The 25,305-nt window shown below is 65.1% G+C and overlaps 6 protein-coding genes and 1 non-coding gene across 12 annotated transcripts; 3 read left to right on the forward strand and 4 right to left on the reverse strand.

The window, feature by feature from the left end:
• The first annotated feature begins 54 nt into the window (after window positions 1–54).
• GPT (glutamic--pyruvic transaminase) lies at window positions 55–4,502 on the forward strand. 3 transcript variants are annotated; one of them, XM_070392590.1, is made up of 12 exons: window positions 55–721; window positions 1,777–1,951; window positions 2,067–2,156; window positions 2,265–2,373; window positions 2,514–2,647; window positions 2,790–3,033; window positions 3,185–3,264; window positions 3,388–3,524; window positions 3,615–3,789; window positions 3,879–4,034; window positions 4,113–4,225; window positions 4,300–4,502. In XM_070392590.1, the coding sequence occupies exons 2-12, from the start codon at window positions 1,790–1,792 to the stop codon at window positions 4,388–4,390; spliced, it is 1,491 nt and encodes a 496-aa protein (XP_070248691.1). In that variant the 5' UTR covers window positions 55–721; window positions 1,777–1,789; the 3' UTR covers window positions 4,391–4,502. The 3 variants fall into 3 exon arrangements, with proteins under 3 accessions (XP_070248691.1, XP_070248690.1, XP_070248692.1); XM_070392589.1 differs by having other exon boundaries at window positions 55–714; XM_070392591.1 differs by lacking the exon at window positions 55–721 and having other exon boundaries at window positions 1,650–1,951.
• Window positions 4,503–4,999: 497 nt separating this feature from the next.
• On the reverse strand, window positions 5,000–5,127 carry LOC138993569 (small nucleolar RNA SNORA11). Its single transcript, XR_011468293.1, has one exon. It is a non-coding gene; the product is annotated as a small nucleolar RNA SNORA11 (small nucleolar RNA).
• Window positions 5,128–5,896: 769 nt separating this feature from the next.
• MFSD3 (major facilitator superfamily domain containing 3) lies at window positions 5,897–7,941 on the forward strand. Of its 2 annotated transcripts, XM_070392610.1 has the most exons (6): window positions 5,898–6,225; window positions 6,715–6,775; window positions 7,049–7,196; window positions 7,279–7,403; window positions 7,477–7,586; window positions 7,671–7,925. In XM_070392610.1, the coding sequence occupies exons 1-6, from the start codon at window positions 6,094–6,096 to the stop codon at window positions 7,854–7,856; spliced, it is 762 nt and encodes a 253-aa protein (XP_070248711.1). In that variant the 5' UTR covers window positions 5,898–6,093; the 3' UTR covers window positions 7,857–7,925. The 2 variants fall into 2 exon arrangements, with proteins under 2 accessions (XP_070248710.1, XP_070248711.1); XM_070392609.1 differs by having other exon boundaries at window positions 5,897–6,775; window positions 7,671–7,941.
• A 274-nt stretch (window positions 7,942–8,215) lies between these two features.
• RECQL4 (RecQ like helicase 4) lies at window positions 8,216–14,560 on the reverse strand. The gene is given in 22 exon segments (XM_070392565.1): window positions 8,216–8,537; window positions 8,629–8,737; window positions 8,874–9,021; window positions 9,101–9,330; window positions 9,332–9,521; window positions 9,603–9,732; window positions 9,804–10,074; window positions 10,150–10,412; window positions 10,489–10,630; window positions 10,700–10,879; window positions 10,952–11,131; window positions 11,211–11,294; window positions 11,743–11,879; window positions 11,959–12,051; window positions 12,135–12,248; window positions 12,351–12,441; window positions 12,561–12,698; window positions 12,773–13,567; window positions 13,852–13,989; window positions 14,178–14,278; window positions 14,380–14,413; window positions 14,477–14,560. Coding segments are annotated over 22 exon segments (3,777 nt in total). The 3' UTR covers window positions 8,216–8,412.
• A 215-nt stretch (window positions 14,561–14,775) lies between these two features.
• On the forward strand, window positions 14,776–18,644 carry LRRC14 (leucine rich repeat containing 14). 2 transcript variants are annotated; one of them, XM_070392605.1, is made up of 4 exons: window positions 14,776–14,814; window positions 16,335–16,688; window positions 16,869–17,453; window positions 17,540–18,644. In XM_070392605.1, exons 2-4 carry the CDS (start codon window positions 16,360–16,362, stop codon window positions 18,105–18,107), a joined length of 1,482 nt encoding a protein of 493 aa, XP_070248706.1. In that variant the 5' UTR covers window positions 14,776–14,814; window positions 16,335–16,359; the 3' UTR covers window positions 18,108–18,644. The 2 variants fall into 2 exon arrangements, with proteins under 2 accessions (XP_070248706.1, XP_070248707.1); XM_070392606.1 differs by lacking the exon at window positions 14,776–14,814 and adding an exon at window positions 15,044–15,124.
• A 291-nt stretch (window positions 18,645–18,935) lies between these two features.
• On the reverse strand, window positions 18,936–23,471 carry LRRC24 (leucine rich repeat containing 24). Of its 2 annotated transcripts, XM_070392604.1 has the most exons (5): window positions 23,384–23,471; window positions 21,337–21,640; window positions 20,923–21,201; window positions 20,598–20,766; window positions 18,936–19,956 (listed from the first exon to the last, which is right to left on the reverse strand). In XM_070392604.1, the coding sequence occupies exons 2-5, from the start codon at window positions 21,502–21,504 to the stop codon at window positions 19,052–19,054; spliced, it is 1,521 nt and encodes a 506-aa protein (XP_070248705.1). In that variant the 5' UTR covers window positions 21,505–21,640; window positions 23,384–23,471; the 3' UTR covers window positions 18,936–19,051. The 2 variants fall into 2 exon arrangements, with proteins under 2 accessions (XP_070248705.1, XP_070248704.1); XM_070392603.1 differs by lacking the exon at window positions 23,384–23,471 and having other exon boundaries at window positions 21,337–22,643.
• On the reverse strand, window positions 22,729–25,230 carry CUNH8orf82 (chromosome unknown C8orf82 homolog). Its single transcript, XM_070392621.1, has 3 exons — window positions 25,055–25,230; window positions 24,426–24,474; window positions 22,729–24,206 (listed from the first exon to the last, which is right to left on the reverse strand). Exons 1-3 carry the CDS (start codon window positions 25,220–25,222, stop codon window positions 23,761–23,763), a joined length of 663 nt encoding a protein of 220 aa, XP_070248722.1. The 5' UTR covers window positions 25,223–25,230; the 3' UTR covers window positions 22,729–23,760.
• Between the last annotated feature and the right edge of the window lie 75 nt (window positions 25,231–25,305).

The raw sequence follows: 25,305 nt of genomic DNA on the forward strand, positions 1-25,305 counted from the left end.
TGCCCTGCCTTCCCAGGCTCCTGGCGGCTCCTCTGTAACTCTTTGCTGTCCTCAAGGAGCTGCGGAAGGACACTCCCTGGGGACAGGGATGTGTGCCAGGGGAGCAGAGATCCTGGTTTGGGGAGGGAGGGGCAAAGACATACAAGGCTAGTGTCAGAAACCTGGGGGGCAGGTCCCCCATCCTTGGCATGCAGCCCAGTCCTGGGGCCTAGCTGCCAGGTTTTCCCTGGGCTGGCACAGGGGGCCAGCAGTTGGCCACTCAAGCTCTGAGCTGGCTGCGTACGATGTGTCAGGGTGACAGGGGTCCCTTAGGGGCCTTGCGTGGGAGGGCTGAGGGCACTGCCATCTCATCTGTCCATGGAGGGGGGTTCTGCATGGCCACCAGCGCTGGATGGCATGGGCTCAGGTCACCTTCCCCTCCTCACTGAACACCAACCTGGTCAGCCCATTGTCCACAGGCCACCCCGCCCCTGAGCCTTGTGGTGGGAGGGGTGTCTCACCTGGGGGAGGGCCAGGTGTGAGCTGCTGGCTACATTTACTGTGGGGCCCGTGCTGCTGCCCAAGTCCACCTGCACCAAGCTGCCAGGGTGGGCGGGGCTGGCTCCGCCTGGGGCCGGGCCCATATAGCCTGCACTCTGGCCTGGGGCCGGGGGACAGGCCTGCTCACAGGAGGCTGAAGAGGCAGTGCGGTGGCAGCGGAGCAGAAGGTGCGAGGTGCGAGGTGAGAGTGAGGCTGGCGCTCGGGCCCCTCTGTCCTCTCCAACTAGCAGGAGCCGAACAGCCGGGCTCCCCTCTGGCCTGACCAGCCGCCCACAGGACAGCATGGATGCAGGCTCCCTGACCCTCAGCTCAGTCCCTGGCTCAGCGTCAGATGCCATAGCTGGAGTGGCTACCCTGGGCAGGGCCTGTGGGGGTGGGGCTCTGAGGGCCTATCACTGCTCACTCCCCACTCTCCACCAATTACCAGCCACGGGAAGTAGAGCTGAGGTCACCCCGCCTGTGGGGTGGCCCCAAGGGCAGCCCCGGCCGGCCTGGTGAAAGGGCACCCCATGCAGGGCAGCAAGTGTCCAAGGGCCTCCCCCCAACACAGGGGCTCGGAGCTCGCAGTGTTGATGGCGTCCAAGGCCTGAGCGCGGGCCCCTGCAGCCCCCACCCTGCCATGACCACCAGCCCAGGAGGGGCCAGATGGAATACCCAGGGCCTCCCCCCCTCCCCCAGCACCCCAGGATTCCTGAGGCTTGGCTCAGTTACCTGGGAGATAGGGCTGCTGACCCAAGCAAAGATGGGGGACTCCACAGGGCTACGTGTCCTCCTAGTCCGGCTAGGGTAAATCTCTATTCTCCCCTCTGGGTTCAGCCCTGCCTAGCTCTGCCCACCCCCTTGGGGCACTCAGCCCAGCTCCCCTCCCCCCAGACCCAGTCCCTCAGAACTTCCTGCACCGTCTGTCCCTACCCCCCATGTGGGTCTCCTGCTCCTGTCATGGGGACACGGCAGGCACTGGGCTGAGCCCCAAGCCCCGCCTGCCTCCTCACCCACTCCCTGTGGCTCCCTGGGGCAGAGCTGTGCCCAGATGGGTGGGGCAGGCCCAGTGGCCCCAGAGGCTCTAGCTCCGCCTCAGCCTTTCCTGTTCCTTTCTGTGGGGCCAGCAGGCTGTCGTGAAGAGGGTGCCTTCTTACCTGGAGCCCTACCCAGGCTCCCCCTGACCAGCCCAGGCCCACTGAGCTGGGACTCAGCTTCCCTCATTCCCACCTCTGGATCCTGCCACCTCCTGCCCAGTCTTAGCAGGGTCATGGCAGTGAGGGCGGGTGGCCACAGCCAGGCTGCGATGAACGGGCCGAAGGAAAAGGTGCTGACGCTGGACACCATGAACGCCTGTGTTAAGAGGGTGGAGTATGCCGTCCGTGGCCCCATCGTGCTACGCGCCCTGGAGCTGGAGCAGGAGCTGCGCCAGGTATGGCCCTGGACCCACCACAGCCCTCCAGACAGCACCCAGCAGCCAGCATCACATGGGACAGGAGCCTGCGGGCGTGAGAAGGCCCATTCTCAGTGTCCCTCCATCCTCCCAGGGTGTTAAGAAGCCGTTCACTGAGGTCATCCGCGCCAACATCGGGGACGCACACGCCATGGGGCAGAAGCCCATCACCTTCCTGCGCCAGGTGAGGCTGGCGCTGCTCTGGCGACCTCTCCCGGTCAGCCGGTCAGCCCTGAGCCCTGTGCCCTGTGCCCTTTGCCCCGAGCCTGGCCTCAGCAATCGCTCCTCCCAGGTCCTGGCCCTCTGCGTCCACCCGGATCTCCTGAACAGCCCGGACTTCCCCGAAGATGCCAAGAGAAGGGCGGAGAGCATCCTACAGGCGTGCGGGGGCCACAGCCTAGGTGAGCCCACACAGAGCCCGGGGAGGAGGCCTGGAAGAGGCTGTCCCAGGGAGGGGCGGGGCGGACCCACCCACTGGGAGGAGAGGATCTTTTCCCGGGAGCAGCCCGGACCTAACGGGCCTCCCCCGCCCCCTGGCCAGGGGCTTACAGCAACAGCTCGGGCATCCAGCCCATCCGAGAGCACGTGGCGCAGTACATCCAGCGGCGAGACGGAGGCATCCCCGCGGACCCCAACAACATCTTCCTGTCCACGGGGGCCAGCGATGCCATCGTGGTAGGCGGGGCCGGGCCGGGCAGGAGGACACCGCGGTTCTGTGTGTGGCCGGCGGTCAGGCTCCTCCGGGCACGCGGCGTGGGGTGGCCGGGAGACAGGAAGCCGCGGCCCGCCAACTCCGCCGCCCCCCGTCCGCCCGCAGACGGTGCTGAAGCTGCTGGTGGCCGGCGAGGGCCGCTGCCGCACGGGCGTGCTCATCCCCATCCCTCAGTACCCGCTCTACTCGGCGGCGCTGGCCGAGCTCAACGCGGTGCAGGTGGACTACTACCTGGACGAGGACCGCGCCTGGGCGCTGGACGTGGCGGAGCTCCGGCGCGCGCTGTGCCAGGCGCGGGGTCACTGCTGCCCCCGCGCGCTCTGCATCATCAACCCCGGCAACCCCACCGGTGCGCGCCCGCCCTCCCCGCCCCACCCATCCCTGCCCCGCCCCTCCCGCCCGCTATCCTGCCCCTCCTGCCGGGTGTCCTCGCCCCACTGCCCCGGCTGAGAGCCTGGCGCCCTGGCTGACCCCGGGCTTGCCGCGTCCCTGCGCCCCAGGGCAGGTGCAGACCCGCGAGTGCATCGAGGCCGTGATCCGCTTCGCCTTCGAGGAGCGGCTCTTCCTGATGGCTGACGAGGTGCTGGCCGGGGCACGCGGGGGCGAGGGGGGGGGGGTGGACGGGACGGGGGGGGGGGGGGGCGGGGACGGGGGAACGGGGGAACGGGCCAGCCCGGGCTCCCGTGACGCCTTCGCCCGGCAGGTGTACCAGGACAACGTGTACGCAGAGGGCTCGCAGTTCCACTCGTTCAAGAAGGTGCTCATGGAGATGGGGCCGCCGTACTCGACGCAGCAGGAGCTCGCCTCCTTCCACTCCATCTCCAAGGGCTACATGGGCGAGTGCGTGCGGGCCAGACCCTGGGCGGGGCCTCTCTGACCCGGCCAGCCGCCCCTCGCGGCCCTGCCTGGACGCTCGCCTACGCCTCGCAGGTGCGGGCTCCGCGGCGGCTACGTGGAGGTGGTGAACATGGACCCCGCGGTGCAGCAGCAGATGCAGAAGCTGATGAGCGTGCGGCTGTGCCCACCGCTGCCGGGCCAGGCCGTGCTGGACATGGTGGTCAGCCCGCCTGAGCCCTCGGACCCCTCCTTCACGCAGTTCCAGGCGGTGAGCGGAGCGGCCTGGGGGGCGGCTGGGCGGTGAGCGGCCGGGCTGGGGGGCGCTGCACCCACGCCTGATGGGCCCTCCCTTCGCAGGAGAAGCAGGCGGTGCTGGCCAACCTGGCGGCCAAGGCCAAGCTGACCGAGCAGGTCTTCAACGAGGTTCCCGGCATCCGCTGCAACCCGGTGCAGGGCGCCATGTACTCCTTCCCGCGCATAGAGCTGCCCCCGCGCGCGATTCAGCGCGCTAAGGTGCGGGCCCCGCGGGCAGGCCGGGCCCAGGGAGGGTGCGGCCTGGGACCCCCACCTGACAGCCCGCCCCCTCCTCAGGAGCTGGGTCTGGCTCCCGACATGTTCTTCTGCCTGAGGCTGCTGGAAGAGACGGGCATCTGCGTGGTGCCCGGCAGCGGCTTCGGCCAGCGGGAAGGCACCTACCACTTCCGGTGAGGCCCCGCCGCGCAGCCCCGCCCCGCGGCCCCGCGCCCTTTGCTCTTCACTTACCTTCCTCCCCGTTTAGGATGACCATCCTGCCCGCCGCGGAGAAACTGCGTTCCCTTTTGGAAAAGCTGAGCCAGTTCCACGCCAAGTTCACCCGCGAGTACTCCTGAGCGCGCTGGGGACTGGGCCTGGGTGACAGTGGCCTGGGTTCGAGGTGCCCCGCGACCTGTGGGCTGGGCACGTGCCCCCCTGCCGGCCTCTAATAAAGCTGTGAGAACCTGACGCTTGGCGGTGTGCGCCCCTGTGTGCGCCTTCCCGGCCTCCTGGGGCCTGTCTGCCGTCCAGAGGAGCGGCTGCCCTTCCGCCATCGCAGCGCCGCCGGGGTCTGGCTCTGCCCGTGGGGGCTCAGCGACAGGCTTGGTGTCCTGACTGCCCCGCGGGCTGCGGGGGGAGCCCAGGAACAAATGGGTCTCTCCGCCAGGGTTGTGTTAGAAGCGTGTGGTGAATGTGTGTGGCATCGGCGTGTACATGCGGCCGGAGGCTGGGAGGCAGTGAGGGGAGGCCCTCCCGAGCCAGAGCCCCCGGGTGAAGGGAGCAGGTGCGATGCTGAGGCGACGCCCGGGGATGGCTGGGCTGGAGGGCCCGGGACGGGAGCTGCGCAGCCTCGTGTCCTTGCCACTGGAGCATGCAGATGATGCCTGCTGTTGTCGCTGAGGGAGGCGTGGTAGTCCCTATTTTATTTATTCATTTTAAAATATTTTTTATTGATTTTATTTTTTGTGTATAGGGCATAATGTCACAGGAAGGCCATAGTATTCTGCCACCCTGAGGAGTAAGCCCAAGTTGCTGTTGGATGTGTTGTACACAGAGAAGCCATTCTTCAGGCGCTCTGCTCTCTCCACACCCATAGATTTTTCATTGATTTTAGAGAGAGGGAAACATCCATGAGGACCATCGATTGGCAGCCTCCTGCCCGCCCTCTACTGGCCTGCAACAGGCATTGCCCTGACCGGGAATCTGGCCACCTCTGGCGCATGGGACAACGCTCAACCAACTGAGCCACATGGCCAGGGCTGCAGTCCCTATTTTAAAGACGAGGAAACTTGGGACCCCAAAATATGCAAGAAATAACAGGAAACCCACTCACGGTGACCCCAGCAGTTGAGGGAGCGCATTGATTCGAGCCTGCAGGTGGATCTAGGCCGGGCCTAGATCCTAGTCTAGGGTCAGCTTCAGGGACCCACGGGCTCAGAAACCCGAGGCAGTTCTTGCCCACGGGTGTGTGTGTGTGCAGCTCTGGGCAGGAGAGGCCACAAAAGACCCCACATTTGGCTTCCGCTTGGAGGGACGTGTCTCCGCAGGGCCAGCTGGAGTGGGCTGGGCATGGGAGCTGCTGAAACGCAAGCACAGCCAGGGCCTTGGGCCGGACAGTGTAACTTGAACCAGTTCCTCCATGGGGAGCAGAGGGGGTGCTGGAGAGACTGCGGCCACTGGGGAGATGCCGGGAAACACTTGTGCAGCGTTTGGGTCTAGGTCCCGGAGGTCTGGGGGCGGACCTGACAACCCCGAAAAGGACCAGAATGGGTCCAGAATGGGTCGCATTGCCGCTTTCTGCTCCGGACGCAGTACCCAGGTGGGCCACGGGGGGCGCCGGCGCACTCGGCCGCTCTGGCCCGCTGGCGCTCTATGGCCCACGGGGTCCCGGGAGCGGAGGACGGCCTGCGGCTCTGCGGGTCGGACGCCAGTCTATCCCTGACCCCGCCCGGCCCAGTCCAAAGGCCATGCCGCCTGTGACCCTTGACCAGACCAGACACGGAACCGTTTTGCCCGTCCCGCTCCAGGCCCAGCCTTGAACTCGGCCCCAGCCCGGGCCATGCGTGGGAAGCTGCTGCCGCTGGCCGGCCTCTACCTGGTGCAGGGCCTGCCCTACGGGTTGCAGTCTGGCCTGCTGCCCGTGCTGCTGCGAGCGGGCGGCCTCTCCCTGACTCGCGTGGGACTGACCAAGGTGCTGTATGCGCCCTGGCTGTTCAAGCTGGTGTGGGCCCCGCTGGTGGGCACGCGGGGCTCCCCCAGGGCCTGGCTGACGCTCAGCACGGCTGCTCTGGGCCTGGTGTGCGGGCTGCTGGCAGCTCTGCCTCCGGCTGAAGGTGGCCAGGCGGAGCTTCCGGTTACTGTGGCGGGGCTGCTGCTGTTGCTAAACCTGGGTGCAGCCGTGCAGGACGTTGCCCTCGACACGCTAGCCATGCAGCTCCTGGAACCGGCGGAGCTGGGGCCTGGCAATACCGTGCAGGTGGTTGCGTACAAGCTGGGGTCGGTGCTGGCGGGTGGTGGGCTGCTGGCCCTGGTGCCCACCCTCTCCTGGCCCCAGCTGTTTCTGCTCCTGGCTGCCACCTACTGGCTGGCTGCTGCCCTGGCTTGGGCTACACCCGCCCTGCGACAATTGCCCTCGCCTCAGCCCTCAGAACTCCCCCCACACACCCTGCACCTTCTGCAGGACTTGCTTGCCGTGTCCGGGACCCTGTGGACCGCCGGCTTTGTGCTCACTTACAAGCTGGGTGAGTGAGGGCGTGAGTCAGGCGATGGCGGGGGCGGGGACCTCCAGGGGGTCCCCAGGAACCCTGGAGCCACTGGCAGGGCCGTCCTCTTCTGGGCTACGCCCAACAGTGGGGCTTTATGTTGTGCCACTGAGCTCCAGCCACAGTCCCTGGGTCCTGCTGATGCCCTTTCTGCCATCAGCACCAGAGAGGGTAGCAGCCGCTGGGGAGCATGACCAAGGTCCCAGGTGGAAAAGAGAGGCGGTTGTACTCCTACTCATGTTCTCCCCACAGGTGAGCAGGGTGCCAGCAGCCTGTTCCCACTCCTCTTGCTGGACCGAGGCCTCTCCGCCCGGGAGCTGGGGCTGTGGAACAGTGTGGGTGCCGTTGCCTGCTCCATTGCTGGCTCGTCCCTGGGTGGGGCCCTGTTGTCCGGACACCGGTGAGCCTTCTCAGCCTGTCCCACTCACCTGCTCACCCCCACTCTCCCAAAACCCCTGACCTGCCCAGTCTCCCCACCCCAGGAAGCTGCTTCCCCTGCTGAGGTCAGTACTTCAGTTCCGTCTTGGAGGCCTTGCCTGCCAGACCACTCTGCTCTTCTACTTGGACACCCCGTGGGCCAGGCTGGACCCTGGCACAGTCCTGAGAGGTGAGGGGCTGGGCATTGGGCACGGGGGAAGAACACTGTACATCCTGGGCCCTGCTGACTTTGGTCCTCCCAGGGGCAGTCTTGCTGAGCCTGTGTCTGCAGCACTTCTTGGGGGGCCTGGTCACAACCGCCACCTTCACTCTGATGATGTGCTGCAGCCAGCTGGCACCCAGTGCCTTGCAGGTAAGGGGTCATGGTCAGGACACCAGGGGGATGCAGGGCTGAGGTCCAAGCAAGTCCTAACCTCCTCCCCCGCTCCCCACCCAGGCCACACACTACAGCCTCCTGGCCACACTGGAGCTGCTGGGCAAGCTGCTGCTGGGCACACTGGCGGGAGCCCTGGCCGACAGCCTGGGCCTGCACCTCTGTTTCTCGCTCTTCCTTGCTCTCTCAGCCACACCCATTCTGTACCTGAGCCTGGCACCCAGAGCCCTGGCCAGAGCTGGGTGGTAAGACTAGTCAGTAAAGCCAAGTGTGACCGACCGGCCGGCCTGTGTCTGTCTGGGATCACTTGGAGTGCGGGAAACGAGTTAAGTCGGCTCGCGTGAATTGCGCGTACTCCGCGGGAGCCGTCTTTAACTCGGTTCATATAGATTTGCGGTGGAGTGCGGGAAACGTGTAAACTCGGGCCGATTGTAACTGCGTATTACCAAATATTTGTTTGTAATCCACCCTTTTGGTGGATGGAACAAAACCAAAAGACAGCCATCTTATATTTTGGCGGGAAATTCACCCGCACTCCAAGTGTTAAGTGTGGTGCTCAAGGCTGCCCAGACTGTGGCACCGCCCCACCGAAAAGGAGGGTCCCTGCAACAACTCCAGCATCTTTTATTTTGTGTTTTGGGGGCTCCTTGTGCCCACATTCCGGGCAGTAGGCTTTGTCCAAGGAGGTCAGTCACTGTCCCAGCCACTGATAGCCCCTCGTCTTGGGTCTTGCACCTGCCACTCTCCCTGTGCCTGTTCACACCTGTGTCTGACATGGGGGACAGGGCCTGCCTGCGGCCAGGTGTCAGCGGCCCCACAGCAGGATCTCCTCGGTGGCCAGCTTGATCAGGGCGTGGAAGTTCAGGTGCAGGTACTTCCTCCAGAAGCGCCGGTCCCGTCCATACACCTGGGCTGGAAAGCAGGGGCTTCCTGCAGTGGAATGGGGTACATGGCCCTGAGGACTGTCAACTGGGTTCAGCCCCCTGCCCACCTGGTGGGGCTGAGCCGCCCAGGCCCTCACCGATGCCATGAAAGATGCGGGCCACAGCCCTGCCTGAGAACTGCTGCTCTGGCCACGAGGACAGGAAGTGGCGGACGTCCCTGCGGATCTGGTCCTCCCAGTCCTGGAGCTAAGGGTGGGAGCGTGTCAGCACAACCTGAGCTTCCAGACCACCAAGCTCCACGGCCGGGGGCTGGGCAGGAGGTGTGCACACAGACATTTGGCTGCCTGACCTTGCCCCAGGCCCAGGAATGGCTAGCACTCACCTTGACCTGTCCCGGCTCTGGGCCCTGTGCTTCCTCCTCACCCCCTGGCCCCTCTTCCTCAAAATAGTGGCTGAGCAGGGCCTTGAGCCTGGTGCTGCGGTCATCGTCTGGCTTCTCCAAGCATGGCCCGCAGCTGGGGAAGGCTACGCTGGGGTGGGATGAGCTCGTCAGAGCCACCCCCTGGGGTGGGGGTGGGGGCACCACGCTCTGCCCACCCACCCCTGCACCTGTGAAAGGCCTGGAACATAAGGCGCAGGCAGGCCAGGGCCTCCCGCTCTCTGGCCTGCACTCGGTCATGAAGGAAGCCACAGATCTGGTCCTTTTCCTGGGCGGTCAGGTCTCCAGGGCTGTGCAGGTAGAAGGCCAGCTCGCTGAACTCCACCAGCACCCCTGTGCCCCGAGGCACACCTGCCAAAGAGCGTGTCAGATGGGCAGGTGGGCAGGCAGGTGGCAGGCAGGGCCAAGGGTGGGGGCGCACCTTTCCTGGGCTCGGGGTCCCACTGCAGTTGGTGGAGGGCCTTCCGCACGGGGGCCAGCTCCCAGCCCATGGAGTCCACCAGCTCGACCACGTCAAACTCCACAGTGCTGCTTCCCCCACCTGTGTTCCCAGGCAGCTGCTGGGCCAAGCACGCAGCCAAGGGGACACACCTATGCCAGGGGAAGGTGTGAGTGATTGGTAGCCCCAGTCCTCTGTCCCTGTCACCGTTCTGGGATAGGACGTGTGTTCACCTGCTGGCCAGGGCCTGGAGCTGGGTGGGGCCCCCAGGGCATCGCACGCAGCAGCGAGTGTAGGTGGGTGCCAGCAGCTCCAGCCAGTGCTGTGGGTGCAGCTCCAAGTAGCACAGAAGAGTCTCAATGACTGGGGGAAGAGTGGGGCTCAGGGCACATGGGGCTGTGAGGTGCCCCCCAATCCCTGCCCTGATTCCTCACCCTCCTCAGGCATGTCCAGAGCCTGCACTGTCGGCTGCACTGGGAGTGCCCGCTTGTGGCCCGGGCACCGGGCTGTTTGCTCATGGCTGGGTTGCTTGGAGGAGCACCCCTCCTGTCGCTCGCCTCCTTCCTGTCTCTCGCCTCCCTCCTGCTCAGACCGCCGCTGGGCACAGGTGCAGGGCGGGAACGCACGCTGCACCAGCTTCTTCACAGCAAGGAAGTCAATGGCGTTGGCATGCACGTGTCTGCGCAGCTCCCGAAGGTCCTCACCCTGCAGCAGGGCGGCTGTGAGCGTGTGGCCGTGGCACTGGGGGGTGGGAGGGGGTTCGAGCTGGTGGGCACCAACCTGGGGCTGCAGGAAGAGGTGGCAGTGTGCGGGCTGCCCATCGCGCCCAGCCCGGCCCACGGCCTGAATGTAGCTCTCAAAACTCGGGGGCAGCCCCAGGTGCAGAACAGCCCGCACATCTGGCCGGTCCAATCCCATTCCAAAGGCCACTGTGGCCACGACCACCCGCAACCGGCCCTCCATGAAGGCCCGCTGCACCCGCCGCCGCTCCCGGCTGCACATGCCAGCATGGTAGGCTTCAGCCACAGCCTCCGGGGCCCGGCCTGCAGGAAAGACACAGACGGTTGGTGGGCTGTCTGCATGGGAAAGTCTGTGGGGCACAGCCCTGCCCAGCCTCACCTCCAGGCCCGGGAGCCCTGGCCTCGGGCAAACAGGTGCGCAGCAGTGCGGCGACACGCTCAGTGTCCTCACGCCGGTTGCAGTAGACGATGACGGAGTCCAGGGTGCGGAAGCGGTCCCCCCGCAGCAGTGTCACCAGAGCCTGGCGAGGGACAGTGGTCAGCGTGGACAGTCGGGAAATAAAGCCTCTACCGGGTGTGTGCATACCTACCTGGTCTGGGTCCCTGTCCATGGACACAGAAAGGTGCAGGTTGGCAGGGATGGTGACTGGTCCCCTGAGGACACCCTCCTTGGCTATGCCCAGGTGCTCGGCCACGTCGAGAGTGGTGCTGCGTGTGGCTGTGGCTGTGAGACCCAGGAAGCAGCGCACGCCCAGGCTTTCCCGCAGCACCTGTGCAGAGCGGGGCAGTAAGGATGCCCACTCCCTCCCGACCTACTCACCCGTATTCAGGACAAGGCTCACCTTGCAGACACGTAGATAGCAGGGTCTGAAGTTGTGGGACCACTGAGAGAGGCAGTGGGCTTCGTCAATACAGACAAAGGCCACTGGAGGCAGCTGAGTGAGGCAGGCAGGGCTCCCGGTCCCAGCTCCAACCAATGCCTCGGGTGACAGCATCAGCACGTGTACCTGGCCTGCCCGAGCCTGTGAACAGCAAGGTCAGGACCACTGCCCGGGGCCCTGCCTGTCGCCCCCAAGGGTCTTGCTCTGGGAGGCCCCTCACCCTCTGCAGGGCGGAGTCTCGCTGCTTCCTTGTCATGCCCGAGTGTACACAAGCCGCCTTCAGGCCTCGGGGCAGGCCGGACACCTGCAGACACAGGAGCCAGTCTGTTGAAGGCCATCCAGCCCGGCCTCCCCCAAATGCCTCTCCCAGTCGCTCAGCTCGATAGTGACTGCTGCATCCACCCCATGTCTTATGAGGAGAAAACACCCAGACTCTGGAACTAAGAGTTCGTGGCTGCCGCTGGGCCTGGGCTCAGGCACTGGGAACAGACAGGCCTCGGTGAGGATGTCTCCTTTTAGGGGAGGTTCTGGCCAGCCATGTCCCTGCTGCCCTCAGGCCACTTCCAGGCTGAGGGCTTGGACAGAGCTGGTGGGCTGAGAACTGTCGGGACCCCCACAGCTCCAGGACGCCGGTGGGTAAGAAGCAGCAGCTCAAAGGGACAGCAAAGCCTGGGTGCCGGTGCGTGCCTTCCACCCACACCTGAGGGTTCTGTGTGTCCTTGGCTGCTGTGCTCCTGGGCCTGGGCACATACCTGGTCGTCCATGAGGGACAGGAGAGGAGAGATGACCAGCGTGAGACAGGGGCTCCGCTGGGCGTAGAGCAGCGCAGGGAGTTGGTAGCACAGGGACTTGCCGGCACCGGTGGGCAGCACCAGCAGTGTGGACATGCCTGGACGGGAGCCAGGTCAGCAGTGAGGCTCTGCAGCCTGGCCTCAGCCCCGCCTCCCTCCCCTGGAAGCCATGCTCACCAGACAGGATTCGCATGACTGCGTGCTCCTGCCCAGGGCGGAAGGCTCGGTGCCCCAGCTGCTCCAGGGCCTGCAACACCTCAACTGGCGTCGCTGTGTACACAGATGTTGGGTCAGCATGGCCGAGTCGCCCCCACCTTTCGGTAAAGGTCCTAGGCTGGTAGGCATCTGCTCACCTGCCACCTGCCCCAAGGGACCCGGTAGGTAGAGTGGCGGCACAGCTGGGGATGGGCAGGGTCCCCCAGGCACAGGTGCCTCCATGGGCACTAGCAACTCAGACCCAGCAGGATCTGTATCTTCCTCACCTGTGGGGGGTGGACAGGAGAGGGTGTTATGGGAGCTCTAGGCTGGTCTGGTGTCATTCTAGCAAGAAGGCGGCTTCCACTCACCACGGAGCTGGCCGCAGGCAGTGTGTGTCCTCTGGGCTACTGCCTCTAACGTGGGCAGCATCTGCATGTCATCTTCCTCTTCGCCACCCTCCTTCTTGGGGACCCGGGTAGGTTTTGGGCCTGGGGTACGGAGTTAGGAGGGCTTTTTGCTTCAGTCAGACCCCAAAGAGCACAACACCCTCTCCAAGCAGTGCTGGCCCAACACACCGGCACAGAAGCCTCACCTGGTCTGGGGCACTGGGATGCCCAGTGGCCGAGCTGCCCACACCGGAAGCAAGAATCCTTGACTGGGGCGTTGGGCTGACCACCCCCCAAACGTTCCGCCTTCTTCTTCCATTTCTGCTTCCATGCCTGGGGTGGGGCACAAAGGAAGGTCACAGGGCGAGAGGCAGGAGGGGTGAGGGGAGTGCCTGCCACAACCTTACCTGCTTTCGGAGGAGTCTGCCACGCAGGGCTGGGCCCCGAACATAGCGTTTCTGCTTCAGGTTGAGCCGAACGTAATTAGCCCTGTCCCGGACAGCTGGCCTAGAAGGGACATACAGCTGTGCCCTGCCCATAGCATCCCCACCTTGGCCCAACTCAAGGAGACCCTGCTGGGAGGCTGAATTGCATTACCTGGGGGCTGAGGGGCCGGCGAGGAGCTGCGCCTGAGTGGGCTCCCCTGGACAGTCTTCTGCGTGCAGTACAGCCCTAGCTCCCTCTGGCGGGGAGCCTCCTTGGCTGCTGTGCTGACGGGCCTGTGCAGCAGCAGTCCCCTTTAACTCCCCACTCTTTCTCCGCTTCTTGCCTTGACTGCTGCCCAGTAGGGGGTTCCCTGCACTGACCCCAGGTACCTTCATAGCTGGAGCCTCTGAGCCCAGAAAAGGTGCCTCAGGGCCTGTGCTGGGGCCAGGATCAGAGGGAGCACCTGAAGTCAGGGGCGGTGGCTCCTCTGTACCCGGGACAGGCTGGCAGGCCTCAGAAGTCCCCAGAAAACCTTGGGTCTCGTTGTGACACCTCTGTAGCCAGCCAGGATCGAGGGAGCCCAGCCGCAGGCTCAGGGACTCCTGCAGCTGCTGGAGCCGGCCTGGCCTTAGCTGGGGCCTGGGGAGCTGGGGCAGCACCTCACTGACTTCTTCAGGAGACGCGGGGGAAGCCCCTGCAGCTGGCAGCCCTGGGGAAGGCACCGTGGGTGGGGGTCTCTGCGGAGGCCGGGGTATTCGGCGCAGGGCTGGCCCAGCCTGGAAAGAGGAGGACAGACAAGCAAGCAGTTCAGGCCCTGGGCGGCCAAAGATCCTGCAACCTGCAGCGTCCCCGCCTCACCCCTCGGTGTGGCCGGAATGGAAAGGAAGCTGAGAGCAGAAACTGACTGTGACCTCCTTTCAGAAGCCGAGGCCTGGTTAGTGCGGGAGGCGTGTGTGTGCGCTGGTGGGAGCAGGGGCACCTGTGGGGGGTGTCTGCTCGGCCCCTGGGCCGAGGGCAGTTCTGGACCCCGGGTGGACGTCTCCATGGCTCTTGTCCTCACCTGCAGAGCGTCCTTCAGGTTCGCCTTGAGCCGCTTCCCATAGTCCGGCACAGACCCGCGAGGGCTCGGCCCGGGAGCGGGGAGACTCTGGGTGACAGCCCGATTCAGGTGGGACCCCCAGCAGCTGGGCTCGGGCACCTGCAGGAGGAGACAGTGGGGTCGGCAAGGCTGGTGTGGGGACAGAGGTGTCTGCAGCCCCTCGCCCCAGTCCCTCCGAGACCGGGAGGGAGCCGGGCCCTCCACCCCTTCCCCCAATTCTGTGCCCCATGGAGCCCCCCGCCACACAGAAAGCTACGCCGGGAGGCTAGGGTACGGGGCCCCGGTACCTCCTCGGCCGCCTCCGGGGGCGCCTGCACCGGGCCGCGGGGTCCAGCGCTGCTGGCCGGACGCAGGGTCTCCTTCAGGGCGCGGTACTCCCGGTAGAGCGCTGGGGGCGGGCCAGGGGTTAGGGGTCAGGGCTCGGCGGTGCCCGCTCGGCTCCCTCACCCCTCGTGCCCCCACCCGGTGGCCCCGCCGCCCGGCGCTCACCGCGGGTGTCCTCGGGCGCCGCTTCCACGTCCTCCTGTGAAGGGAGCGCGTCAGCCGGGGCCGCCCCAGCAGCCTCCCGCCCCCGGGCAGCCCGTACCTGCACCGGCCGCCGCCCGCGCTGCCGCCGGAACGCGCGCTCCCACGCCTGCAGGAGCGCCCGCACCTCCCGCAGTCGCTCCATGGCGAGCCGGCCCCGCGCGCGGCCTCCGCTCGGCGCCCCGCGATTCTCCCGCCGCGAGGACGCCGCCGGCCGGCAGCCAATGGGGACTCGGCGCGGTCGGGGGCGGGGCGTCGTAGCCAACGCAAAGCTGGGGCAGCCAATCCCCGGGGTCCTGGAGCGGCGGCCAATGGGGGAAGACGACGTCATCGCGGCGCGCGGCGCGGGGCGGGGCGGGGCGGGGCGGTGCTGACGGCGCGGAGGCTGCTGCGGGGCCGGTGAGCGCGGGGCGCCTGCAGGGACTGAGCGGGGCCGTGCACTCCCGGCCCTGCCAGGCCGCAGGACACGGGCGGTGGGGCTGTGGGCGGGAGAGGACGCGGGTCCCCACCCGGGCTGCACGGCTCGGGCCCTGGGGCGACGCGCCGGGAGGAGGAGGGGTCGGGGCGAGCGCCTCCCCGAGGCCAGGAGGCGGGGCGGGGCGCCTTCGGGAAACGCCGGGCACGACGGCCGGCAGAGGGGCGGCAGCCGCCGCACGGAGGCTCCTCCCCCGGCGACCACACGGGCTGCTTGCGTTTCCTCTCGTGACAGGTGCTCGGTGGGTCTGTCCTTTCTCGGCGAGGGATGCATCGTCCTCGCGAGATTTGTCCACGGGCAGAGCGCGGCCGAGGCTGGCGTCAGGGCTTCTCGGGAGCCGCTGTGCTCAGGGCTTAGGTTCTGTGTGAGGTCTGGGGCCAGACGCCCTTCCCCGCCCAGGCTTCCATCACCCAGGCTGCGGCCCTGGCCGGGGAGGCCTCGTCCCTCGTCATCTGTTCTGCTTCCTGGGCCGGGCGGCAGTTCGGGGATGAGGTGCCCTGATTCAGCCGCAGAGCTGACACAGGTTCCTGCGGCCGGAGGCATCTTCTTGTGCCTCCCGTTAGCTTGAATGCCCCTTTGCAGTGGCCTCTAACTATTTGAGCAGTTTTCTGGCCTGGGGCCTCCTGCATCTATGGATTTGAAACTTGGTTTCTTGACTTGGTTCTTCAGGGAGGAGGCAGATGTTTAGACAGCTGCCAAGGCCCTCAGTCGGTGAGGGTTGCTTTCCAGGGGTGTCCATGCCTAGCAACACGTCTGGATATAGAAGTTAGGACGAAGGGTCATGTTGAGGGCTTGGGTTACTCAGGCCATCTGGACTCTGTTTCCTGGGCCCCGGTCCTTTACACTTGCCCTGGTGTTTATTGAGGAGCATCTGTGCGTCCAGCTCCTCTCTGCTGCTGCGCAGGGTCCTGGGACAGCCTGCAGTAGCTTCTGAGGAGGGTAGGGAGTGAACTGTGATGCAGCGTCCAGCCCCTCTCCCCGGGATCCCACCCTTCTAGTGCTTGTGGAGGGGGAGGGGCCAGAACCTTATTTTACCTTTGAGGGAGGATCTCTCATAAGCTGCTTTGTAATTTGAGAGGCCTGAAGTAAGGGTGGGGGAGGCCCTGCAGGCAACAGCTGTCAAAAGCACACCAGGTGGGCGGGTCCTTTCTGGGGCCATGCTGTTCCGTGCTGCTTGATGGCTTTGTTTTCCTAAACAGGCCCCCCCGTGCTTCTGGAGTGTGGGAACGGGTGTGTGTGTGTGTGTGTGTGTGTGGCCTTGTCCCCCTCTGCACTCTGCCTAGCCCGTTGCCAGGCACCTAGCACTTACTCTTCAGAGCTGTGGTCCCACTGACCACTGACTGGCAGGCACTGGGCTGGGCTTTCCTGCTACTAGTGTGTGGAGGAGTCTGTGGCAGGTGGTAGCCTGGGGTCTGTCCTCCCACTGAAGGTCTCTTCCCTGCAGGTGGCCTCCTGCCCTGCCCGGCGCCATGCACACACTTGTGTTCTTGAGCACGCGGCAGGTGCTCCAGTGCCAGCCTGCGGCCTGCCAGGCTCTGCCCCTGCTCCCACGTGAGCTCTTCCCCCTGCTGTTCAAGGTGGCCTTCATGGACAAGAAGACTGTTGTGCTACGCGAACTGGTGCACACATGGCCCTTCCCCCTGCTCAGCTTCCAGCAGCTGCTGCAGGAGTGTGCCCATTGCAGCCGGGCCCTGCTGCAGGAGCGGCCCAGCACAGAGAGCATGCAGGCTGTGATCCTGGGGCTCATAGCCCGGCTCCACACCCCAGAGGCTGAGGCTGGCACACGGTCTTTCTGCAGGTATGGGCTCACCTGAGGGGCCCTCAGGCTTGGGATGTGCAGAAAGGGTCCCCAGAGAGGTTTCAGGTTGGTGTTAAGAGCTCAGTGCAGGAATAGGCATGTTGCTTCTGTCCCAAGGTGGTTGGGGTTGGGTGTGGGCTCTCCCTCTTATCACCTTTCTCAGCCCACCTGTGCTCCCAGGAAGCATGCACTGCGGGTGCTGGACATGACGGGCCTCCTGGACGACGGTGTGGAGCAGGACCCCGGCACCATGAGCATGTGGGACTGCACAGCAGCCGTGGCCCGCACATGCATCGCGCAGCAGCAAGGCGGGACTGTGGAGCCTGGGCCAAGCCCTGCTCCCGTGGAGGTGCGTGTGGACCTTCGGGTGAACCGGGCCTCTTACGCGTTCCTGCGGGAGGCCCTCCGTAGCAGCGCAGGCAGCCCGCTGCGGCTCTGCTGCCGGGACCTGCGGGCTGAGGACCTGCCCATGCGAAACACTGTGGCCCTGCTGCAGCTTCTGGATGCAGGCTGCCTGCGCCGTGTGGACCTGCGCTTCAACAACTTGGGCCTGCGTGGCCTGTCTGTCATCATCCCACACGTGGCCCGCTTTCAGCACTTGGCCAGCCTTCGGCTGCACTATGTACACGGGGACTCACGGCAGCCCTCCGTGGATGGCGAGGACAACTTCCGATACTTCCTGGCCCAGATGGGCCGCTTCACCTGTCTGCGGGAGCTCAGCATGGGCTCCTCTCTCCTCTCAGGGCGGCTGGACCAGCTGCTCAGGTGAGTGGGCCCTACTACTGTCTGCCTCTCCCCTCCCCAAGACTGTCCCCTGCCTGCCTCTTCATGACCCCTTGCTTCGCCTGCAGCACTCTGCAGAGCCCCCTGGAGAGCCTGGAGCTGGCCTTCTGTGCTCTGCTGCCGGAGGACCTGCGCTTCCTGGCACGCAGCCCCCATGCCGTCCACCTCAAGAAGTTGGACCTGAGTGGCAACGACCTGTCGGGCAGCCAGCTGGAGCCTTTCCAGGTCCTGCTGCAGGCGGCGGCGGCTACACTGCTGCACCTCGAGCTGACTGAGTGCCAGCTTGCTGATACCCAGCTTCTGGCCATGCTGCCTGTGCTGACCCGCTGTGCCAGCCTCCGCTACCTCGGCCTCTATGGCAACCCACTGTCCATGGCAGGTCTTAAGGAGCTCCTGCGGGACTCGGTGGCACAGGCCGAGCTGCGCACAGTGGTGCACCCCTTCCCTGTGGACTGCTATGAGGGCCTGCCCTGGCCGCCACCTGCCTCTGTTCTGCTGGAGGCCTCCATCAATGAAGAGAAATTTGCCCGTGTGGAGGCTGAGTTGCACCAGCTGCTGCTAGCCTCGGGCCGTGCCCACGTGGTCTGGACCACGGACATCTATGGTCGCCTGGCTGCAGACTACTTCAGTTTGTGATCTCTGGGCTTCTGGGTGAGAAACAGGCTGTCCCAGAGTCCAGGGCTGCTGGAGGCCCCTCCCCCTCCTGGGTAGGCACAGCCTTGGCTGGGACCCTGTTAGAGGCCTGACGCAGAGGCACTGGTGTCTGGGTTTGTGCCCCTCGGGTGCACCTTGACCCTCCCGGCGCAGTTTGCCCTTCACTTGCTCCCCTGACTGTTCACCCGTCTGTGGGCCTGAGGTCTGAATTCCAGCCCTGCCCAGCCCTGCCCAGCCCTGCTTGCTTAGTCTGCACTTGGCTACCCTCTGGTGTCCTCGTCCTCTTCAGAATGCTCCTGGGGTCCCATCTCTGAGCTGAGAGAGGGTGTTCCCTCTGGGCCCTTTTCCAGAGCAGACTGCCCTGTGTTGCAGTTGGGACTGGCCTGCTTCAAGGAGGTTGGCCCTCTGCACTGGGGCCTGTCATAATTTCCCTGCCCTGGCACTCAGGAGACTGTTGGCTGGGCTTTGGGGCCAGACCTGTTATTACGGTACAAATGCGCAGTGTGTTTGGAACTTAAATTTGTGGCTGTTTTTTCTGTCCTCATTGGTCAGCGAGTTGTCCCTGGCTCTGCTGCCACACCCAGTATGGCCCCCGGTAACAACTGCCTTCCAGGCTGCTCTCCCTCCCCTGGTCCCTCCCAGCAGGTCTGTGCATCTTCACAGCACGAGAGGAGAACCTCAGTGGGGGTGTTAGGAGCCTCCCTGGCCATCCAACGTTTGCACCCCAGGACTTGTGTCTGCAAAGCTGCGGCGCTCTGGGTGCCTGCATCCGCCCCGCCCTCGGTGCCCCAGACCTCACACACAGCTCGGTTGACACCGCGCAGCTTCCACCCTTTACTGATCACTCCGGACCATGCGCGAACGGAGTCCGCCGACTGGCCAATCCGCTGGGCTTGCGTCATCAGCGCGCGTCGCCCGCCCCGCCCTCAGCAGTGGATCTCATAGGCGGAGGGAGGCTGCAGCGGGAACCCCTGCGCCGGCCCGGGCGCCGCGCCCTGTGCTGGGGCCTCGGCGAAGAGCGGCTTGGAGCGGTCGATGACGAACATCTCGTGGCCCCGCTCGCCGCGGAGCTCCTCCAGCTGCGCGGAGGTGCAGGGCCCGTCCGAGTAGTCGTTGACGAACAGCGCGCCCTCCCCCGGCGGCCCGGGCGCCTTTTTCCGCCGCCGGCGCCGGCGACAGATGAGGGTCGCCAGCAGCATCGCCGTCAGCGCCAGGAGCGCGATGGCCGCCGCGATCACCGTCTGCGTGGCCAGCCCCAGGGCGCGGAAGGCCATGCTGCTCGCCTCGGGCAGGGGCGCGGGGCCCACGGCCGCCGGCGGGGGCGCCCCCTGCAGCTGCTGCTGGGACACGTTGACCAGGAGCTGGAAGGGCACCCGAGCGGCGCCGCCGGCGTTAGAGGCCTCGCACTCGTACTTGCCAGCGTGGGCCAGGGTGATGTTGGTGAGAAAGAGCATGCCGCTGCCCGTGTCGGAGGCTCCGTGCCCGCCTGGGCCTGGCACCCCGCCTTCGGGCGGGGCCTGGGCCCGTGGTTGTCCTTCGCGAGGCTGGGCCACCTTTCTCCAGGTTACCAGGGGCTGCGGGTAGCCGGAAGCCTGGCAGGCAACCCGCAGGTTCTCACCCAGGTTGGCTGTCACCTCCAGCGGCTCAACGTGCACAGAAGGTGGGATGCAGATGAGGCTGCTGCCAGAGACGTCCAGGAGACTCTGGAGGGCCAGGCGTGGAGGCTCTGCGCACACGATCTTCCTGTCCCTGGAGCTGAGCAGCCTCTGCCCCGCCTCCTTGAGCCAGTCTCCCAGCCAGTGCAGCGCGCAGTCACAGCGCCATGGGTTCTCTGTGGACAGAGCAGCGGTGACCAGGTAGCCCAGGAGCAGCTGCGACCACAGCCTGTGCAATTGGGGTTCCACTGGCCAGAGCAGGAGCCCCTTCACTACCCCCCCCCCGCCCCCCCCAGAGTCAGGGACCCCTGCCACCCCTGCACAAGCTCCTTGGAGTGTGGGCCGAGTCTTCCCTGGCCCCTTCAGTTCACGATATCTAGGCAGTCTCTTGTCCCTCCCAGTCCCACTATTTGGGGGGAACCCTGGTGTCCACATAGACATCTCACCACCACTAAAACCTTGCAAATACTGTCAGCCTTGTCTCTCAGGTGTTGTCTCCTAGAAATGCCCTCATCTTTCTAGTTTCTACCTCCCTGCCCTCTGATGGCCCCAAAGTGTGCAAGTCCCTCAACTGTGTCTACTCTGTTTAGAGACTTGTACCTTTTCTGTCTCTGAGCTGTGCCCCTACCAACACCCCCATTCCTGGCAGCATTCTGCTGTGGTTGCTGGTAGTGGTGTGGCCCTTCAGAGCTGCCCTGGGGGGGTACAGCTCTTGAGCCACTGCCATTGGGTTGCCCTACATAACTGGGCCTACTCCCTAATGCCAGCACTGTGGCTTGATATCTTTGCTTGAGACCCCTTGCTCCAGAAGAGGTACCTGTGAGGCGTAGGACCTGCAGACTGGCCAGGGGCTGCAGGGTCTCATGGCTGATGGTGCCCAGCTGGTTCCTACTGAGGTCCAGCAGTGCCAGTGAGGAGAGCCCGGCCAGGGCCTGGTCCTCCAGCAGCTTAATGCTGTTTTCCTGCAGGTGCAGCTCCTGCAGTCGCTGAAGCAAGGACAGCAGATCATCAGGGAAAGGGGCCCTAGGAGATAGGTTCCTTACCAGGCTACGCTGGTTGACTTTTGTTCCCTTCACAACTCCAGTCCCTCAGAGCAGCTGACAGTACAGGAGGATCCCTGCCCTTTTCCCCGCACCCCTCACCGGCAGATGCAGGAAGGTGAAGTCCAGCAGCTGCATCAGCTGGTTACCAGCCAGGTAGAGTATGCGCAGCTGAGCCAGGCCTGCAAAAGCCCCCAGGCGCAGGCCTCGCAACTGGTTGCCTGTGAGTGCGAGCTCCAGCAGGCGAGACTGTGCGTGAAAGGTGCCTGGCTCCAGGGTGCGAAGGCTGTTGTTGTGCAGGTAGAGACTGTGAAGGGCGGCAAGGGGCGCCAGGATGCCCAGCTCCAGGCATGAGATGCTGTTATCCTGCAGGAACAGCGTCTGCAGGCCAGAGGGAGGGAGGGCAGGCAGTGTTTACCCCACTGAGGGAGTGTTCCTCCAACTAAGGTTCCCATCTACCCACCGGGATGCTCACACACCCTTCCCTCCTCACCCGCAGCCCCACACAGTTCCCACCTGTGTCCCAGGCGGGATTCCTGGCGGGACAACGTGCAGCCCCAGGGCCCCACACTCCACCGTGGTGCTGTAGCAGCGGCAGGCAGCTGGGCAGCTGGTGGATCCGGGCGGGAGACTGGGCAGACAGAGCAGCGACAGCAGCAGCAGAGCCAGGGCCCCGGAGGCCATCTCCCGAGGCCAACCTCCTCACCAACTTTGCTACAATGGGGCCCGGGATGGGAAGCACTTCCTGAAACAGTTTGGCAAGGCCTTGCCCTAACACTTGAGAGTCAGCGAAGAGCATGGATGGAAGCTCACACCGTGTCTAATGTTTGAAAAGTTATAAATCAATTTAAGAAACTGATAAAACGTTTTAACGAAAACAGTCAAGGATTTGGGACATGAGGTTCCAGTTTTGAATTTCTGATGTCCTCTGTCTTGCACACAGGCCACATGGGGAGAGCCCACCCTGTTCCCTTCTCTCCTCATTCCATCTCTGCCTGGCACGGAGGCTTCCTGCCCAGCCATGGGCATGTCTGTCTAGGTAGCACCGCCCTCTACACCCGCCCAACTAGCCACTCTGGACCTACATTGCAAGAGGCTGGTGTAAGGTATGGTGATGCAGGCTTGGGAGCATTTGGGTGGTGAAGTCCAGAGCTGTTCCCAAGCCTGGGCCAGAGGGGGAGGCAAATAGCACCCCTTGTACATTGGACTCTGCTCTCTGGGGACTGGCATGAGATCTTGTGAGGCCCAGAGCAGAGGTCCCTTTTGTACCCCCTGGATAAGGTTCTTGATGGGAAGCAGGGCAGAACTAGTCTTAGAGGAGTCAAGAGCCACAGAAAAATCCAGGCCCTGCTTTGTCCTGCCCTGGGAGTGGGGTGGGTGGAACAGCTTACTGAATGAGGGTCTGTTCTCTGGAAACTTGTTAGAGAGTAGGATGATGAAGCAAATGATAGGGAGGAACATTTCCCAAGCTATGGACCTGTGTTCTCTATGCTGGCTCCCCAAAAGGTGCCTCTTTTGGGGGACAGTGGGGCCCTGGAATGGTTGGACCACCAACTGGGTTTCTAGTATAGTTTCAACAGTGACTTTCTGGACTGAAGGAATGTAGTGTGTTTATGCACATGCAGCTGTGATCCTAGAGAGACGGGAAGGTCTGGATCTAGTTCCAGGCACAAGGAGTCCAATTTTAAAGGTGGGGACTTGGGCTGAGAAACCAACCAGGGTGGCAGGGCAGAGGGTTGGCTGTTACCCAGCCTCAAGCTCCACCTCAAGTGGTACCTGCTCTGAGCACCCCCCTCTTCACCAGGTTTTCCACTATCAAGAGTGAGTCTTGTAGAAAGGAACTAGGTGGCCTTAATGATTGTTTAAATCTTGCCTTAAAGTGATTATTTAAAGTCACTAGAGATGAAGTAGGCACAGCAAAAGTTTTAATGGAGTAGCTTTGGCCCAGGCAGAGGCAGCTCCTTGGTGTCTCAGGATGTTTGCGAGCCCCAAGAAGCCAGGGGATTTCTCTTGGCCCCTGGCACTCATCTCCTCGAGCAAAAGGGCTTGCCCACACCCATCTTCCAGGTGCAAGGCCTCGCCAGTAGAGAAGGTTCTTAGCTTCCTCCTCGGGATTCAGGGCGCTGCTGCTCATACGGGCACCCCTAGATGCAGATCCATGTCACAGGGCCAGCTGGGCAAGGATGAGGGCCCAGGCGGGAAGAGCCTGGGAGGCCCGCACACAAATCCTTTTACTCGGTGGACAAACCCTAATCCGGCTGGGTAGGGGCCCGGGCGTCACGCATAGGCTTGGAGATGGCTGACACTGCCTCCAGGGCGCCCATCTGCGCGGGGTGGGGGGTGGGGGGTGGGGTGAAGCCCTGCGACCCCATCGGGCGCAGAATGAAAACCGAGCCAGGCACCTAGGTACCCCAAGGCTTCGCCTGCATCCCCAGAGCACGGGTCTGTTCTGGGCGATTCAGGGCAGGGCGTGGTCCCGCCAGGTCGCACGTCCTCAGTGCGTGTAGTGGACGGCCCCGATCCCGCCCCATGCCTGCTGACCTTGGTTCGGGCGCCCCCTCACCTGACGCTCCTGCGGCGCGACTCCCCCGCCGAGCCCACGGCGCCCCGGCCCACGGAGCAGCCCGGGCGAGGGAGGGGCGGGCGCCAGTCGCGCAAGCGCACTGGAGCCCCTGTGCCTCTCGCCCGGTCGCCCGGGCCTGCCGTCGCGAGCGGAAGTAGAGGATGCCCCAGATCGGGAGAGAGCAGAAAGGCCCGGGCCCCTTCTTGCATTCGGTCGGGGACCGGCCGCGGCAGCACCTCGGACAGCGCCGGGCGGGGCGGGGCCTAGATGCTCCTGCACGCGCACGCGCACGCGGCCTGCGCGCTCTCTCCGGGTGGCGCGTGCGCAGCGAGGCGGGCGAGAGGGGCGCTCAGGGCCCGCGGCCTCCCGCCTGACGCTCAGGGCTGGGGGGCGGCGAGCAGCAGCGGGGCCAGATCCATGGTGAGGGGGAGGCGTTGGCCCTGCCAGTGCACGTGGGAGGGCACCGCGGACGCACCGGGCGGGTACTCGAAGCAGGCGCTGAGCTCGAAGGCCAGGGCCGAGCGCACCAGACCTACGCCGCCTGCGCGTTCTGGCGCGGGGTGGTACAGGCGCCCGTTGGTGGCCAGGGGCAGCAGGCGCTCGGGCTCGAAGGGCACAGCCAGCGCCTCGCCGCCGCCGCAGTAGGAGAGGCGCGGGGACCCGGAGCCTGCAGCCAGCAGATGCGTAAAGACCACGGGCCGGTCCTCGCAGCGCAGGAAGTTGCGCTCCCTGCCGCAGGGAGAGAGGAAGGGGAAGGAGGCCTCGTAGCGCCCGCTGCGGTTGGGTCTCAGACGGGAGAAGAAGGTGACCAGGAACTGCAGGTCTGGGGAGGCGAAGGGCACGGGCTGCTCACCACGCCAGGCCCCGTTACCCCAGGGCCACGCCAGGGGCCGGCGCCGGCAGGGAGGGCCGCCCTGGCCTCACTCGATAGCGGGGCTCGGGAGCTCAGGATGCCCAGCCCCTGCCGCGGGCGGGGTTGGGAAGCGGACCCTCCGAAGCCTTCCCCGAAGGGAGAAGGAAGGTGGAGAGGGCACAGCAGTACCTTTGAAACAGGTGATGAAGTTCTTCATTTTGGAGTCATCCAGGAAAAGCTGCAGACAGAGGGACAGGCGGTGCCCATGAGCCCGGCCGGACGCCTGCCCGAGGCGGGAGGGTCCCTGTGGCCGGGCCGGACCTGTGTCCGCTTCCTGTGCTCGCCTGTGCACACCGTGTACAGAGGAGCGCTAGAGGGAACCCGGGCCCTTCCCATTCCCCGGATCGGCCGCACCCAGCCCGGCTTCCTGGCACACAGGTTCATTAAAGCGGCCTTTTCCGCGTCTTGAACCTCGTTTCTAATCAGGTGCCATGTTCTCCGCGGGGCTACCTGACTGGCTTCCTCCTGGGTGTGGCCATTGCCCCGCCAGGGCTTCCAAGGCAGGCGGGGCAGCCCAGGACTGGAGGCCGAAGGTTGGTAGGAACTGGGGTGCAAGGTGCAGACACGTGTAGAGCTGGCAGCTGGGGGGGGCGGGCTGGGGAGGGAGCGGGGCGGGGCGGACCAACCCTCCTGAGCTAAGACCCGAGTGCGGGTCTCCCCAGCGCTGGGCCACAGCTCCCACGCGCTCGCTGGTCTAACGGACCCGCCCGCCCTTCCGGCCCGCCCCCTCGGTGGTCCTCCGCCCCGCCCCGGCCCACCTGGCCCTGGTGGTCCACGTAGTAAAAGTACTCGCGGGTGCGGGGCGCTGGGCTCTGGCCCTGAGTGTAGGCGACGCCCCCAGCCCCACTGCAGGCCCGCGCCCCCGAGGCCCGCGCCAAGGGCAGGGCCCAGGCCCGGGACGCCCCGCACACGCACACAGGCCACATCCTCCTCCCGCGCCGGAAGCGGCCGATGGGTCAGGTGGTGGAGGCGCTGCCTGAATACATGTCCCTCCGCGGCCAAGGCCTTG

Source organism: Myotis yumanensis, unplaced genomic scaffold (genome assembly GCF_028538775.1).
Source record: "Myotis yumanensis isolate MYYU_CA2020_CCGP unplaced genomic scaffold, mMyoYum1.0.hap1 SCAF_15, whole genome shotgun sequence".
Lineage (NCBI taxonomy): Eukaryota > Metazoa > Chordata > Mammalia > Chiroptera > Vespertilionidae > Myotis > Myotis yumanensis.

What these genes read in the sequence shown, in the direction of transcription:
- MFSD3 (XM_070392609.1), top strand. Translation starts at nt 6,094, where the DNA reads ATGCGTGGGAAGCTGCTGCCGCTGGCCGGCCTCTACCTGGTGCAGGGC. An exon ending in GCCCTGTTGTCCGGACACCG is followed by an intron (nt 7,197 to 7,278) that starts GTGAGCCTTCTC and finishes TCCCCACCCCAG; the next exon opens with GAAGCTGCTTCCCCTGCTGA. An exon ending in TGGCACCCAGTGCCTTGCAG is followed by an intron (nt 7,587 to 7,670) that starts GTAAGGGGTCAT and finishes CTCCCCACCCAG; the next exon opens with GCCACACACTACAGCCTCCT.
- GPT (XM_070392589.1), top strand. Translation starts at nt 392, where the DNA reads ATGGCATGGGCTCAGGTCACCTTCCCCTCCTCACTGAACACCAACCTG. An exon ending in GGGCCAGCGATGCCATCGTG is followed by an intron (nt 2,648 to 2,789) that starts GTAGGCGGGGCC and finishes GTCCGCCCGCAG; the next exon opens with ACGGTGCTGAAGCTGCTGGT. An exon ending in TCCAAGGGCTACATGGGCGA is followed by an intron (nt 3,525 to 3,614) that starts GTGCGTGCGGGC and finishes TACGCCTCGCAG; the next exon opens with GTGCGGGCTCCGCGGCGGCT.
- CUNH8orf82 (XM_070392621.1), bottom strand. Translation starts at nt 25,222, where the DNA reads ATGTGGCCTGTGTGCGTGTGCGGGGCGTCCCGGGCCTGGGCCCTGCCC. An exon ending in ACGTGGACCACCAGGGCCAG is followed by an intron (nt 24,475 to 25,054) that starts GTGGGCCGGGGC and finishes CTCTGTCTGCAG; the next exon opens with CTTTTCCTGGATGACTCCAA. An exon ending in CTTCATCACCTGTTTCAAAG is followed by an intron (nt 24,207 to 24,425) that starts GTACTGCTGTGC and finishes TCGCCTCCCCAG; the next exon opens with ACCTGCAGTTCCTGGTCACC.
- LRRC14 (XM_070392605.1), top strand. Translation starts at nt 16,360, where the DNA reads ATGCACACACTTGTGTTCTTGAGCACGCGGCAGGTGCTCCAGTGCCAG. An exon ending in GGCACACGGTCTTTCTGCAG is followed by an intron (nt 16,689 to 16,868) that starts GTATGGGCTCAC and finishes CTGTGCTCCCAG; the next exon opens with GAAGCATGCACTGCGGGTGC. An exon ending in CGGCTGGACCAGCTGCTCAG is followed by an intron (nt 17,454 to 17,539) that starts GTGAGTGGGCCC and finishes CTTCGCCTGCAG; the next exon opens with CACTCTGCAGAGCCCCCTGG.
- LRRC24 (XM_070392604.1), bottom strand. Translation starts at nt 21,504, where the DNA reads ATGGCCTCCGGGGCCCTGGCTCTGCTGCTGCTGTCGCTGCTCTGTCTG. An exon ending in GAATCCCGCCTGGGACACAG is followed by an intron (nt 21,202 to 21,336) that starts GTGGGAACTGTG and finishes TCTGGCCTGCAG; the next exon opens with ACGCTGTTCCTGCAGGATAA. An exon ending in GCAGGTCCTACGCCTCACAG is followed by an intron (nt 19,957 to 20,597) that starts GTACCTCTTCTG and finishes CTCTGTCCACAG; the next exon opens with AGAACCCATGGCGCTGTGAC.